Source organism: Peromyscus californicus, unplaced genomic scaffold (assembly GCF_007827085.1).
Source record: "Peromyscus californicus insignis strain IS unplaced genomic scaffold, ASM782708v3 Scaffold_3__1_contigs__length_106647218, whole genome shotgun sequence".
Classification (NCBI taxonomy): Eukaryota; Metazoa; Chordata; class Mammalia; order Rodentia; family Cricetidae; genus Peromyscus; species Peromyscus californicus.
This window is the reverse complement of record NW_026294551.1, coordinates 73,950,080-73,965,376: the sequence shown is the minus strand read 5'-3', so window position 1 is coordinate 73,965,376 and position 15,297 is coordinate 73,950,080. Positions and strand designations below refer to the sequence as shown.

The following is a 15,297-nucleotide window of genomic DNA, read 5'->3' as shown; positions in this document are numbered from 1 at the left end:
ATGCAAAAACACAGTGCAACTCCCCTAAAACATCCTCCTGCCAGAAGCTGGACACTTGGTCTCCAAAGGGAGAGCCAGACTAATTCAGGCAAAGGTTTAAAGCTTCTCACACTTATCCACTGAACTTTCCAACATTCTGAATAACTACAGAGAATGCACAGTGGCCCCATGGCCATGTGTGCTCAGCAATCCCCAGTGTTGGATGTCAGTCATGTTTTACACCCACCATCCAGTCATGAGAAACACTGGAAACCTGGTGGTTGAGAGACTGCAGCTCCTGCACATGGAAGGCATGGACTTGACAGAGTCCCAGGTCAAGAAAGCTAACAGAATGAGCTCCCAACACTGCATAAACTGCAAGTGCATGCGGACAGTGGCTTGAAACACATCTAGACAGGATGATTATTCACAAACACAGCTATTCAGGTGGAAGGTCCACTGAGGATAGGACAAGTGAAAGCATGCGCTCCCAGGATTCCCACACCTCATTCTGGGCTCTGTCTGCAATTCACTCTATTGTGGCTCGTGAATGCTGTGTATTTATTCACTATCGATCTATATATTTTCATACTGTTCTCTCTAAAACTAAGGGTCACTGGCCTTGCAGCCTAACACTCAGCTAACAACCCACCACCCCCCACAAGCTAAAAGATTAGCGGTGCAGAGGGAAAATAGGAAACGAGGTATGGTTCCATTTGGAGCCAGATGCAAGGGGCAGAAGATGGCACCCTGCAGGTGAGTGCCAGCAATAAACCGTGACGCCTATGGAGAATCTGAGATGCTGAGACACAGGGTGAGTTCAGACATTTGAGATGAGGAAGCAGCACTGTCAACTGTGTGCCTCCTCTCAAGGATGCAGTGACCTCAGAAAAGATGGAGGGCTGCGACAAGATGTATATAAGTGTATCCCACGGAGGTGTCTCTGTGAAACACTTCCAGCTACTTCCCCAAATCTATGTGTTTCCAAGGATGCTTAACACAGTTTGGGAGAAAATAAGTATGGACCAAGCTTGGAGGTAACTGAGGCCAGGATGCTCTTTGCGATTCTCAGAATGAAGTGAGGTGAGGCCTCTGTGACCTCACAGGTAAATCTCTGCCACAGTAATATCAGTGTTCTTTGCCTGAGGGCAACACAGAGTCCACCAAGGAGGGCTGGGATTCGAAGCAGGCCCAAGTGTCTGGGTAAGCTTGGGCTGTTTTCTGGGATGGATGCTACCTGAAATTCATTGTGACTGACTCAGTCAGTGTGGGGCACTTCTTCATTGAGGCCTTAAATGGGGAGAATGAAATGTAGTGAGGTCATTGAAATGTTCCTGCCTGAGGGACAGCTCATCCTAAGAACTAGAAAGATCAAGGATCAGACATCTTATAGCCGTGAGACTGGTCCCTCAAGACCACAGGGAGAGACCCCCCCCCATCTCACCAGGGAGAATGTAGCATGAATCTTAAGAGGTCTCGGGCCAGGTATTGGGGTGAATGCTGGAAGATCAGAGAAGCAGAACAAGCCACAGCCACCTCACCTTGTCAATTCCTCAGCTGATCCTGTTTCTTCAGACTAGAAGCTTCTGAGTCCTTATCCAAATGGATCTCAGCTGAACTGTGCTGCTCAAAGCCTAAAAGCTTAACCAGCTCTAGTTCCTGGTCCTCATGCCTTATATACCTTTCTGCTATCACTTCCTGGGATTAAAGGCTCACTTTCTGGGATTAAAGGCATGAGTCACCATGCCTGGCTGTTTCCAGTGTGGCTTTAAACTCACAGAGATCCAGATGGATCTCTGCCTCCCAAGTGATAGGATTAAAGGCGTGTGTGCCACCATTTTCTGGCCTCTATATCTAGTGGCTGTTCTGTTCTCTGACCCAAGATAAGTTTATTAGGGTGCACAATATTTTGGGGAACACAATATCACCACAGGAGAGAGGCCTTGAATTGAAGCTGCACAGGTGTCTCTAGACCAGGACTCAGCATCCAGCATAGGTAACGAAGAAGGATCCATTCCTGTTTGAATTAGACCACCACATTAGATCAGCACTCATGGCTTCTCCAGGGAGGGTAGGAAAAGCACCCGGGGGACTTCCATCTGCTCTTTCCTGAGGACTTCAGTCCTTGCAGTAGCAATGCTTTCATTTGTACTCAGCTGTCACAATATGGACACAAACATCCATGTCCCTATCAGAGTAAACACAGTGAGAGCACTCTGCCTTCTAATTCTGTCATTATGGACATTTGCACTTTGTATGTGTGCTCGTGTGTGTGCTCTGTCTGCAGGTCCATGTCATATGTGTGAAAGTGCTTATAGAGGACACTGAATGCTGTCACATATCTTCCCTATATTGCTATCTGAGACAGGGTAACTTTTTGTTCAGGCTTTGTTCATAAGATGAACTCACCACAGGGAAAGCCTTCTACAGTGCTGGGACGGAGTGCTCAGCACAGTTTGGGAAAGCATGATTGTTCCTCATGTTACACTCAGGCACAGAGGAATAAGCTGGACAGAGGTGTGGTCAAGCCTCTGTTACCTCATATAATAGCTCATCGCCAAGGTAAAGACTGTGATGTTGATGTGAGGGAACTCAGTGTCTACTGGGGTGGGCCGGGATTCAGAAAGAGTTGCTTGCAGGTGTGCAGTGAGGTTTGGGCTATGTGGTGGGAAAAATACAAGATTCCTGGGATGAAGGCCTAATTAAACAGTGTGTTATACTGAAAAGTGGGAGGGTGTAATGTGTGAGGCACAATGTGGTCCTTGAGGTGACCTTTAATAGGACCTGTGCTATAGCAGCAGAAAAAGTTACAATATCAGTGGGATGTGTGCCAAGAAATTGTCAAAATAAGGACTCAGGGAGATGACACCCACAACTCATCGGACGATGAGGCCAAGGGATGGCCACACCCAGCCTGTACTGCAGATTGGTACAGGGTGAAGTTCTGTTCTTGTACAGTTCTCCGGTGAGTGACACTCTCAAAAATCATTGGTTACCATTGCATGGCCAGGTAGAGAAATTTCATGACATCTTGCTTTCTGGGCACTTCTACTTCAAGATTTGTTTAATGCTGGTGAAGGAATGGGTTGCAGGACAAATTTATCAGTCAGTTTGATACCCAGGACCCAGCAGATGGCACACTCCAAGTTTCACGATGAGAGAAACTTGCTGATAACCAGAGCATCGGAAATGATAGACCAAGAATTACACTTTGCACATAGAAGCTGAGTATGCATACCTCATCTCCACTGGACTTGTTCTTCTCAGGAGTAAAGTTCTCTAAAGGGGTAAAGTTCTCTAGAGGAAGAGGAGGCTTGTATCTGAGCCTCTTCCCATGAAATGGTCATAAAAGACGCCTTTAGATACTTCCCATAAGTACTAGCCCCAAATATACCCATGCACCTGGACAGCCCTTGAGATTTCCCAGACAGTGAGACCTGGCCTCTGTGACCTCACATGAGGGTCTCTGTCATAGTTAAAGGTGTGCCCTATATCTAAGGGCAGCAGAATCAGAGTAGGCAGGGATTTAAACCCAGGAGAATGTAGGCAGGGATCCATTTCAGGTAAGTGACTGCAGAAAATTCTTTAGATGAAGAAGTGATCTCACACCAGTGTATGTAGTTGGCAGGGGGATTTCTGGAAGGGTTTTGAAGGCACAATTCAGTGTCTGAGGGGTTTTAATGGACAAGACAGGTGTGATCTTCAAAAGAATTGCAATTCAAGGACCAGAAAGAGACCCTCACAGAGCATGGCCTTACATGACATACAGGGACAAGACACCATATCCAAATCAAGGAAAGAGGCCTTGTGAAGATCTGCACAGCCTCCAATGCCTTAGCATGGCATCCTCTAGATGTACAGAGGACTACCCTCTTTTGTAACTCCTGTGATATTCTTTCATGGGAGGGTACCATAGGAAGAAAATGCAGCATGATGTTTTGTTGGGACTCTCTTGTGGGTTTCACAACTTAGAAACATCAATAATTCTGTATGAGTTCATGGGCACTCCTCACCACAGGGCCAGCAGCTGTGCAACAAGAAGGGCTTTCCTAACTCTCTTTCTTCCCTATAGATTTCATCTTTCTATTTGTATAATGTAAATTTATATCATCTGGATGATGGGCTATAGATGTCAATGACATTCCATAAAAGAACACCAATATTATCCTCTATAATTATCCACAAGTCTATTGTTTTGTTTTTTCTCTTTTTTTCAGAAATGTTGACCATGTATGAACACTAATGTAAAAGTATGTTTTGACCTACAAGAACTCAGAGTGATCCACTACATCAGCTGTAAAGAAACTGGTATGTTTGACCCTGAGGATGGCTAGACCCTCAGTGGTAAGATATGTAGGCATGATCCAGTGGCTCAAAGGAAAGAGGCCTTGGGCACTTAAAAAAATAGTGTGAGTGGGCCTGAGCCTGACCCTGAAAGGCCAAGCAGAATGCAAAAAGCAATGTGGTTCTGAGATGTGCTGCAGGCTGCAAAAATATATAAAGTAGGATTTCAACTGATTATGACAAGCTAATGCCTGGAAGAAGCCAAGGGCCTTCCAGAGGTCAAGCTGAGGCTCAAAGAGTCTTCGTGATATTGGCTTTTGATTATTAGCCATTTCCTGCTATGAGTTTCTTGTGTGCTATTGTAGCTTTTCCATCATTTATTGGGCGACATTTCCCCTCTATTAATGGAATATTTAGATAACCTTCTGAGCAGTAACACAGTCAGGATTCCTAATTTCAGGCCTTTCTGTAATTATTTTCATTAGCAGCATCTGGCCAGGACCATCCCCAGACAGACAGATGAAATATCTTATCAGAGATACATCTGTACTCTCTAAGAACAGACTTAAGTGTCCAGACTACCTGTTTGAGAAGGCCTGGTGGATGTGCTAATTAAGCTTAACTTTCTTCTTTCCAAAGTCTTATCTCTAGTTTTAGATCCACCCTTAACAATTAATTCAGAACTAAACGGTTCCAACTTATAGGTAAATCAAGCTGTGATGGAAGTTGCCTAGCCAAGTTACCTAGCGACCGAGCACACTCGCCAGAAACAGCAGGAGCAGAGATAGTTTGGAGAGATAAGGGCCAAAGGGATTAAAAAGGCAGTTTTTATTTTCAGAGTAGGGGAGACAGAGAAGAGAAAAGAGAATTTAAGAACTAAATGGGTAAGAACTGGAGAGGAACGAACTGAGATGGGGAAGAACTAGACTGAAGTCTACAAGAGAGAACTAGAGGGACGAGATGGGAGATGAGGAAGAGCAGATGGGGAAGAGCAAGATGAGGAAGAGCCAGATGGGGAAGAGCAAGATGAGGAAGAGCCAGATGGGGAAGAGCAAGATGAGGAAGAGCCAGATGGGGAAGAGCAGGATGAGGAAGAGCCAGATGGGGAAGAGCAAGATGAGGAAGAGCCAGATGGGGAAGAGCAGGATGAGGAAGAGCCAGATGGGGAAGAGCAAGATGAGGAAGAGCCAGATGGGGAAGAGCAGGATGAGGAAGAGCCAGATGGGAAAGAGCAAGATGAGGAAGAGCCAGATGGGGAAGAGCAAGATGAGGAAGAGCCAGATGGGGAAGAGCAAGATGAGGAAGAGCCAGATGGGGAAGAGCAAGATGAGGAAGAGCCAGATGGGGAAGAGCAGGATGAGGAAGAGCCAGATGGGAAAGAGCAAGATGAGAAAGAAGGAGATGGGAGAGGAGCTAAGATAGGAAAGAGCTAGATGGATGAGAACCTAGATGGGGGGGGGAACTAAGATGAGAAAATTAAGATAGAACATAGAACAGCAGATAAATGCAGAGAGAAATCAGACAAGAAAGAAGCTAGGCCCGAGAACAGAACTGAAGCTGTGTAGATAGGATCTTATCCCAGAGGAATAAAGTAGATGGACAAAGAACTTGGAGCACTTAGATTCATTTCCCCAAAATAATTCTCACTGTTTGTAGTTTCTCTTCTGGGCCCCTGGGAAGTATATTACTAAGGCTGGTCCTTTTAATAATATACAAGAGAGATGATTCCTACCAACCCCTCCCTAATCATGGATACACAGAGGACGTATTTTACAGACAGGAACATGCACATGGATCCATTAAATAGTTGAAATACTCGAAAGTTTGCCACATGGCCTCCTGCCTCCTGTATTTCCAGGATCAATTGTTCCTGAAAGGGACTGAAACACACTGGCAGTCATCTCAAGCACCATTTGCCGTTGGGGCAAAGAAGCCTGCTTATTCTTGCATCGACAGCTGCTAAAGCGGTGCTTTCCTTCAGTTTTCCTTCCCTGGAATTCTCAAAGTATCTCCTATGGTCCTCATTTCTGGGACTATCTGGGCCCACGTGGGGCTGCTATAAAAAGACATCCCAGGTCAATGGCAGTTTCCATATCCGCTGAGGGCAACTTCCTGTTTCCTGAAGGGAACCTATCCAAGGTGTCCCTTTATCTGATCATTTATCCTACCTTCATGACATAATCACCTCCCAGAGGCTCCACTTGTCATCTCTGGAGCTATACAATCACAGTATGGGAATTTGTGGTCCACCGTTTTCAAAGAAAGCAGGGACCTATGTCTTAGAAACCAGAAACATGGCTTTCGCTCTTCTGCATGGTCACTACAACTTTCAAACCTCCAGCTGTCAGTAACAGAATATTCTGCACTGTTCTACAAGTAGGAAAAGATGAGCCTTCTCAAACCACAGAGATGTGAAGGGAACTGCAGCCACCCCCACCTCTAACACTACAGGGACAGACAGGAGAAGCTACATACAACAAACTCCAAGCCTCTCAAATCAGCCTGGTTTATATACATTGGTCTCATATAAACCAAGAAAGCATGAAAGCTCCAGGGTTGGCTTTGGAATCCTTCCTTAAGTGCTCCCAGAGACACACTTGTATGTATAGACACATAGGTTGACCATCAGCACATAGAGGTTTAATTACACTACACAAAATCCCTAGGTACCTAGGAAAGACTACAGGGCAAATAAACATTTCATTGATAATATCAGTCAAATATAAAGGACTTCTGCCTGAGAAGTGAGTATGACCCTCATAAATGGCCAGACTTCCCACATTCCAGAGAAATTCCAGGTGCCTCCTACATGGTCAATACTGGGACCTCAGACACATTAGGCCCAAAGATAAGATACATCATAGTATGGGTGACCTTCACAGTCCAGTGAAGAACCAACAACTTAAACTTGAAAGAGTCTCAGCACGATCTGTAACATGATTCTTAAAAAATTTATAATAAAAAACCCAGAGCCAGATATTGGGGTGAAAGCTGAAAGATCAGAGAAGCAGAACAGCCAGCCATTAGCTTCAAGAGAGCAAGTTCCTGTTTCCTCATGCCTTATATAGCTTTCTGTGTCCTGCCATATTACTTCCTGGGATTAAAGGCTTGTGTCACCACTGCCTGATTCTGTTTCTCTCATGTAGCCCAGTGTGGCCTTGAACTCACAGAGATCCATTCTGCCTCCTGAGTCATAGGATTAAAGGGTGTGTGTGTGTGTGTGTGTGTGTGTGTGTGTGTGTGTGTGTGTGTGTCTGTGTCCCAGGTGGTCTTATTTCTGGGGAAAATAGAATGAACAGATTCCATTTTATCTCTCCCTTTGAAAGCAGCTATAAATTGCAGACAGGAAACACAAAATTTTTATTTACGCACCTAAAATTTAAATAGGCAGATTAAGGGGAAAACATATTTTAAGACCAACAAACTAGCAGTTATTTTATCATGTCCTCCCCTTTGTATCCACCTGCCTCAGTACAATGCGGTCTGAAGCCTAGACGTGGACACTGGGCACACATAAACTGTTCCAGGACAAACTTTTGGTTCTGCCTCAAGGATGAAAAGGGAATCCCCTATTCTCTGGGAGACTATGGGGCAGCCCATTTTCTCACTCTTTTGTGTTCAGGGGCCCCAAACATGTGTTTGGTGAAAACAGTGCAGAAGGGGAGAGAACCTGCAACGGAGTCCACGAGCATCAACATCTTGCAAGACTGGAAAATTCTCCAGTCCCCAAAACCCTATTGTGTTCCCTCCCTCTTTTCTCTGCTTTTCCGCCTCTTAGCTCCAGTCACAGGCATAAAAGGGAAGTGCATAGTAGAGAATCTAAAAAAAAATCATATGTCTGTGTGGAGAGCTATGTGTCATAGGTCTTTCTTTGGACCACCAGCTCCTGAATAATGACACGGAGACTTCTTATTAAGTATGAAAGCTTGGCCTTAGCTTAGGCTTGTTTCCAACTAGCTCTTAAAAATTAAATTAGCTGAGCAGTGGTGGCACATGCCTTTAATCCCAGCACTCAGGAGGCAGAGCCAGGCAGATCTCTGTGAGTCCTGAGGTCAGCCTGGTCTACTGAGCGAGATCCAGGACAGGCACCAAAACTACACAGAGAAACCCTGTCTTGAAAAACAAAAACAAACAAACAAAAAGAAACTTAATCCATTTATATTAATCTACATTCTGTTATGTGGCTAAGTACCTCTACTCAGTACCATATGATCAATTTCCTCTGTGACTGGTGGAGAATTTCCTGCACCACAGATTCTTTCCCAGAGTTCCTATCTCTCCCCAGAAGTCCCACCATCCTCTCCTGCCTAGCTACTGGCTATTAAGCTCTTTATTAAACCAATCAGAAGGTGCCTTAGGCAGGTGAGGACGGACAGAGACACATCTTCACACAGTGTACAACAAGATTATCCCAACTACTATGTTTCCATAGGACTGTGTTAGTACTGGCAATTATGTTTTGATGTCCTGAGAGTGAACAATTCCAAAAGGAGACTGAGAAAGAAAATCACCAACCGTACATCAAAAAGAAAATATTTAGAAATTCATTTAGCCCAGGAAGTAAATGCAGCATATAGAAATCTATAAAATGGTAACAAAAGAAATGCAAGCAAATGGAGATACCATGACCATGGATTGGGAAGCTAAATATTGTTAAGATGGCAACACTATTCCAAAGTACCCTACAGATTTCATTCAATTTCTACAAAATGGCAACAATTATTTTTATTGCAAAAAAGAGAGACACGTACTCTAAAAGTCATATGGAATTTAAAGATCCCCTGAATAGTCAAACTTTTCAATGACATATGTAATTGAGAACATAGGATTTGATTAAAATCCTATAGAAATAAGACACCTGGGTTGTGGTGAACACGGAAGGATTGTATGAGACACAGAATAGGATCTAATTTTAGGACTAGCAGGACTTGGGTTCGAGTTGGGGATATGTGAGGAATCTCACAATATAAAGTTGCACGAGCCAAGTGAAATGGTGTGTTCTAAGGACCCTGAATAGATTAATTTAGACTGGGCAGTATGTGGGGAATAGAGGAGCTGAGACTGGGCAGTATGTGGGGAATAGAGGAGCTGAGAGTGGGCAGTGTGGGGGGAATAGAGGAGCTGAGAGTGGGCAGTGTGGGGGGAATAGAGGAGTTGAGACTGGGCAGTGTGGGGGGAATAGAGGAGCTGAGACTGGGCAGTGTGTGGGGAATAGAGGAGCTGAGACTGGGCAGTGTGGGGGGAATAGAGGAGCTGAGAGTGGGCAGTGTGGGGGGAATAGAGGAGCTGAGACTGGGCAGTGTGGGGGGAATAGAGGAGCTGAGAGTGGGCAGTGTGGGGGGAATAGAGGAGCTGAGACTTGGCAGTGTGGGGGGAACAGAGGAGTTGAGACTGGGCAGTGTGGGGGGAATAGAGGAGTTGAGACTGGGCAGTGTGGGGGGGAACAGAGGAGTTGAGACTGGGCAGTGTGGGGAATAGAGGAACTGAGGATAACAAGAATATCTTGGAGAACCAATCAGTTGGTTATAATTGCCACATTGGGGCTCAGAGGTCTCAAAGGCACAGTTGATAAATAATTCTGTTGCCACTGCAGTTAAAGAGGTATAGGCAAAGTCCAGAGTGGAAAGGGTGGTTTAATAATATACCGGGTCCTTCCTGGTCTTGATTAGGGTAAGTGAGCCAGAGTGCAGCGGAGGACACTTTCTTCTAGATCTTAGTTATGTGCAGGGGCAGGTGAGACTGTTGGGGAAGAGGGTCATACACATAAACAAGACTTATCTAGGATCACAACTGGGCTCCAAGCCCTCTACATCACAGATGAAGTCAGGACCAAAGAGGAACAGGTCTCACATGAACTTCCAGATAGATATGAGGGAGATAAACACAATTGTTTTATTTCCCAGAACTCAGTGATTACAGAGTTGGCGAGCTAGGCCAGTTTTACAGTCCCTTCCAAAACTCAATTTCTGAGATGCCTCGTATCTAAAGTGCAAAACAAATAGAAGACATCAAATGCGTGGAACAGAAAACAGAACCATAGCTCAAACTGTGGAAACTAAATGAAGAACAACTTATTAGAGGGGCTGAAGATGGAATAAAATTCTTCTTAATTTCTGGCAAGTCTGTGTTTAAAAAGTAATGTATTCTTTCAGACTTTGAATTTCAGTTAAGCAGACTGTACTCATTTTGTTCTCTGGTCTTATACTACAGAATGTTGCTGAGTTATTATTAAATATTTCATGAAGGAGTCTTGAAGATCACCATAAATATTTACAGGAACGAATAAATGTGGTGTGATTTCTCTAGAGTGGGTTTGTGTTGCCAAGAGAGAATGACTGAGTCAGAGAAAGGACAGATTGATTCAGAATGAGTCCAAGGACGATTTAATGCCTACTCAGCTTTGGTTGAGAGTTCAGTTCTCCAGAGGCTAAGGAGAAGGTTACATATGCAAGCATAACACGGGGAAATTGGGTTAGATTTAATGCATTTTTATACATTTAAATTATCTTTTAATGACACAGTGTTGATCTCATTCCTTTCATCAAGCTCCAAGCACTTAGCCATTGATACTGCTGATGCTCCACATCACAGAGATTGGTGAGTATCTATGTTCATCTCTCTGTGTGGTTTTGAGTGCCTCTGTATATGGATGGTCTCCATAAACAATGAAATATGTTTGTAGTTCTGACAATAAAACCAGGGCTTCCCCAATACTAGGCAGTTTCTTAACACTTCTGTCTCCAAGCCAGTAATAAAGTTATTGGATGAGAAGTCAGATACTGTCTTCATGATGGCACAGTGAGTTAATACATCTTACAGTAAAAGACATATTTGAGCCTCACTGAGCAGGGGGGTGGGTTCTGTGGATGTTGGGGGTCTAAACCCCAGTCCTCACTTGTGTGGCATGTGCTATACCTCTGTGCCTTCACAAGACCAGTTTCACACGATTTTAAAAGCAATTCCCCTGGTACTGAGTAGGTCCAAAATTCAGTGTAATGGAAACAGGACCAAGAGGCTGGACTAAAGTCTAGGAATGAAGAGGTGGCTGAGAGGTGGTTCAAACACAGATGATGTCATTCCTAATCCAGATATATTCTGCCTAAAGTAGAAAAAAGTAAAACTAGAAGGATGAGGGGAAGTGAACTGGATACCAGAACAGAGAATAAACTCATCATTTAGGAGTACTTAAGGAATACTCTAATCAGTGAGAGTATGAACCCTTATTTTTCATAGGATGCACTGATTTATCTTCAAGTACTTGTTCCTGCCCAAAGCTATGGGAAGCTTCAACACCAGCTTGGGAGGAGGCTTCATTTTGGTGGGCTTCTCAGACTGGCCTCAACTAGAAATCATCTTCTTTATTTATATTTTGATTTTCTACTCCTTCACTCTCTTTGGCAACACCGCCATCATTGCTCTCTCCCAAATGGACCTTCGATTACACACTCCCATGTACTTCTTCCTCTCCCACCTCTCCTTCCTGGACCTCTGCTTCACCACCAGCACTGTGCCCCAGCTCCTGATCAACCTTCATGGACTTGACAGGACCATCAGCTATGGAGGGTGTGTGGCCCAGCTGTTTATATTTCTCGCTCTGGGCTCCACAGAGAGTTTGCTCCTGGTGGTGATGGCCTTTGACCGCTATGCTGCTGTGTGTCCTCCCCTGCACTACACGATCATCATGCACCCCCTTCTCTGCCAGGCATTGGCGATTGTCTCCTGGGTGGGAGGCCTCATGAACTCTCTGATCCAGACAAGCCTCATGATGACCATGCCCCTCTGTGGCCATCGACTGAATCACTTCTTCTGTGAGATGCCTGTGTTCCTCAAGTTGGCCTGTGAAGACACAGAAGGAACAGAGGCCAAGATGTTTGTGGCCAGAGTGGTGATTGTTGCAATTCCAGCTGTGCTCATCTTGGGCTCCTATGCACAGATTGCCAGGGCAGTGCTGAAGGTCAAGTCAACAGCTGGTCGCAGAAAGGCTATTGGGACCTGTGGTTCCCACCTCCTGGTAGTTTCTCTGTTTTATGGCTCAGCCACCTACACATACTTACAGCCCAAGGACAGCTATTCTGAGAGCAAGGGGAAGTTTGTTGCTCTTTTTTATACTATCATCACCCCCATGCTCAACCCTCTGATTTATACCCTGAGGAACAAGGATGTGAAGGGGGCTCTGTGGAGGGTGCTAGGGAGAGGAACAGCCACAGGATAGGAAAGAACATTTGAGCAGTGAAAAGCTTTATATTCTGTCAGTCCAGAGGGTTTCAGTGGGAGAGGGGAGTTGAATGTCAATGCAAGTACAATTAATTATGTACATTCATGTGACTGTCAAAGCATATAAAAATAGAAAAACAAAAACAGAAACAGTCTTGGGCTGGCAAGATGGGTCAGCAGGTAAAGGATTTGCTGCCAAGGATTGGAGTTTGATGCCTGAATTCCATATGGTGGAAAAGATAGTCAAGACCTCTGACCTCCCTATACGTGTGTGTGTGTGTGTGTGTGTGTGTGTGTGTGTGTGTGTGTGTGTGTGTGTGTACAATAAATCAATAAACATAATAAAATTAAAATAAAAGAAAACAGTCCCCAGGAGGCATCAGAACTTTAATACCAGCCTTGTTTGGAAGTTGGAGTGCGGATCTGCTCTCCGAGTTACTCTCTCTCATCACTGCTCAGCAAGGATAAATGTGAATTCAGAAACAACTTTCCATAGGAGGAGACTGGGAGAGGTTGACTGTGAGCACCTGTGGAAATGGGCTGGGTTCTTGGCAGGGAAGAGTACTGTGAACACTTGTGGGAACTGGATTGGTTCTTGGCAAGTCTGAATGTCATCGGATTTATAATTCTGAGTTGCAACACTCCAAGTCAGATGTGGTGTCATACAGTGGACACTGTGACCCAAGGGTTCACTCTGATTTTCTATCCATTTTGTGTTTTCATTTTAATTTAATATCCATACATTGATCATATCCACCCACAGGTCTTTCTTCCAATTTCTATCCTTTCCCTCAACACCACTTTTGTCTCCCAACTTCATGCCTTTTAAAAAAATACATGGGATCTATGTAGGGCCACCTGCATTTGCATGGATGTGGAGCATCAGGTCTAAGTGGGGCCTCAACATCACACCATTTTCCTGATGTATTGTGACCCTATCTGGCTTCAGTCATAACTCGGGGTCTTTTGTAAAGGCCTCTTATGCTAGTGCTTACCATTCCTAGCTTGGAATAAACAAGCTGATGATGAGCAGAGCTGCTTTGTGTAGTGTGTGAAATTCAGACATGGGTTCATTTACCCTCTTGGAGAAAAAGGCAGAATCATTTATTACACACGCTGCTACAAAGCAAGGCAAGAAAGATCTCCTAGCATAACCCTGAGTATCTATCATGCCAACTGGCAGCGTTCCTCTCCTGTTAGATAGAGGTGAGGATAGGGAAAATGATTATACACATAATAAACTAAGGAAAATTCAAAGAAATCTAAACTTATATATGTCCTGATGCAAAAATTTATATAGAATAAAATCTATATTTGTGAAAAAATTATTAATGGAAATTTAAAAGAAGCAAGGGAAGAGGCTACTATTTATTGTGTGACCAGCTGTGTGAAAGTTGATTTGGGGCTCCACTTCACTTCTCTTCATCTCTCTTTTATTTGACTATCAGTCTTCTATCACTATTGTTTACTTCCATGTATTTAAATGGTGGTTTGGTGTTTACAAGTGCAGGGATCTTTGTTGATAGACTTTTGAAAGTATGGTAAATTTTGTGTTAACTGAATCATGTTTTATTATAATTTTCCACTGATTTTGCTTATGTTTGCAACTCATTTTGCTAACCATGTCATTAATCCTTTCTCAGTATTGCCAAAGTTGTTATATTTTGCTGTATTCTTTGGCTGATGCAAAAATACAATTTTCACCTCAAAAGGTATTTTGTGGATTTTCCTGGGCAGATGTGAGGAAACATCTACTCACCTAAGATAGAGCAACCATAACAAACCAAAGAAGTTATTTCATCCAACTCTACCTTAGCTAACCAGGGAATTCATTTGGGGTCACTTACAGGAGTGTGAAAGGCTCAAAGGCAGCTGCATTACCAAAAAGCCCATCCCAGTATTGGTGATGGCACAGGAAAGTCACATTCCTGGACTGGACTTCCCTGCCCAACTTGCAGGTGTCTCAGCCAGTCAGATGGAATGTCTTCTCCATAGCAGTTGTCTCTGCTTGTGTAAACTTGGGGAAGACTGGTGTACTTCTCGTTAGTTTCAGGAACTTCTTTTTTTTCATTTTTTTTTTTATTAAGAAATTTTCTACTCACTCCATATACCATCCACAGATACCCCTTTCTCCTTCCTCCCACCCCAGCCCTCTCTCTCAAGCCCCCCCGCATCCCCACATCCTCCAAATCAAGGTCTCCCATGGGGAGTCAGCAGAGCCTGGCACACTGAGTCTAGGCAAGTCCAAGCCCAAGCCCCTTCCCACTGCACCAAGGCTGTGCAAGGTGTCACACCACAGGCACCAGGGACTGACCCAATCCCTCTGTAGGGTGCCCCCCAAACAGTTCGAGCCAAACAACTATCTTCCGTATCCAGAGGGCCTAGTCCAGTCCCATGGGGGCTCCACAGCCACCAGTCCACAGTTTATGGGCTTCTGCTAGTGTGGCTGGTCATCTCTGCACGTCCTCTCATCATGATCTCGACGTCCCTCACCTGCCGAATCCCTCCTCTCTCTATCAATTGGATTCCCGGAGCTCAGCTTGGTGCCTGGCCGTGAATCTCTGCATCTGCCTCCATCAGTCACTGGACAAAGGCTCTATGATGACAGCTAGGTTATTCACTAGACCGGTCACCAGAGTAGACCAGTCCAGGCACCCTCTGGACCACTGCCAGTAGATCAAGGTGGGGTCATCCTTGTGGATTCCTGAGAGCCTCCCCAGCACCCTGCCTCTTCCTATTCCCATGATGTCTTCATCTATCATGGTATCTTCCTCCCTGCCCTCCCACTCTGTCCCTGTTCCAGCTTGACCCTCCCATTTC

At 44.6% G+C, this 15,297-nt stretch overlaps 1 protein-coding gene across 1 annotated transcript; it reads left to right on the top strand.

Annotated features, from left to right (window-relative positions):
• Positions 1 to 11,516: 11,516 nt before the first annotated feature.
• LOC128122006 (olfactory receptor 10) lies at positions 11,517 to 14,139 on the top strand. Its single transcript, XM_052757188.1, has one exon. The coding sequence runs from the start codon at positions 11,540 to 11,542 to the stop codon at positions 12,473 to 12,475; it is 936 nt and encodes a 311-aa protein (XP_052613148.1). The 5' UTR covers positions 11,517 to 11,539; the 3' UTR covers positions 12,476 to 14,139.
• Positions 14,140 to 15,297: the final 1,158 nt, after the last annotated feature.

Coding starts and splice junctions, on each gene's coding strand:
- LOC128122006 (XM_052757188.1), top strand. CDS start 11,540: ATGGGAAGCTTCAACACCAGCTTGGGAGGAGGCTTCATTTTGGTGGGC.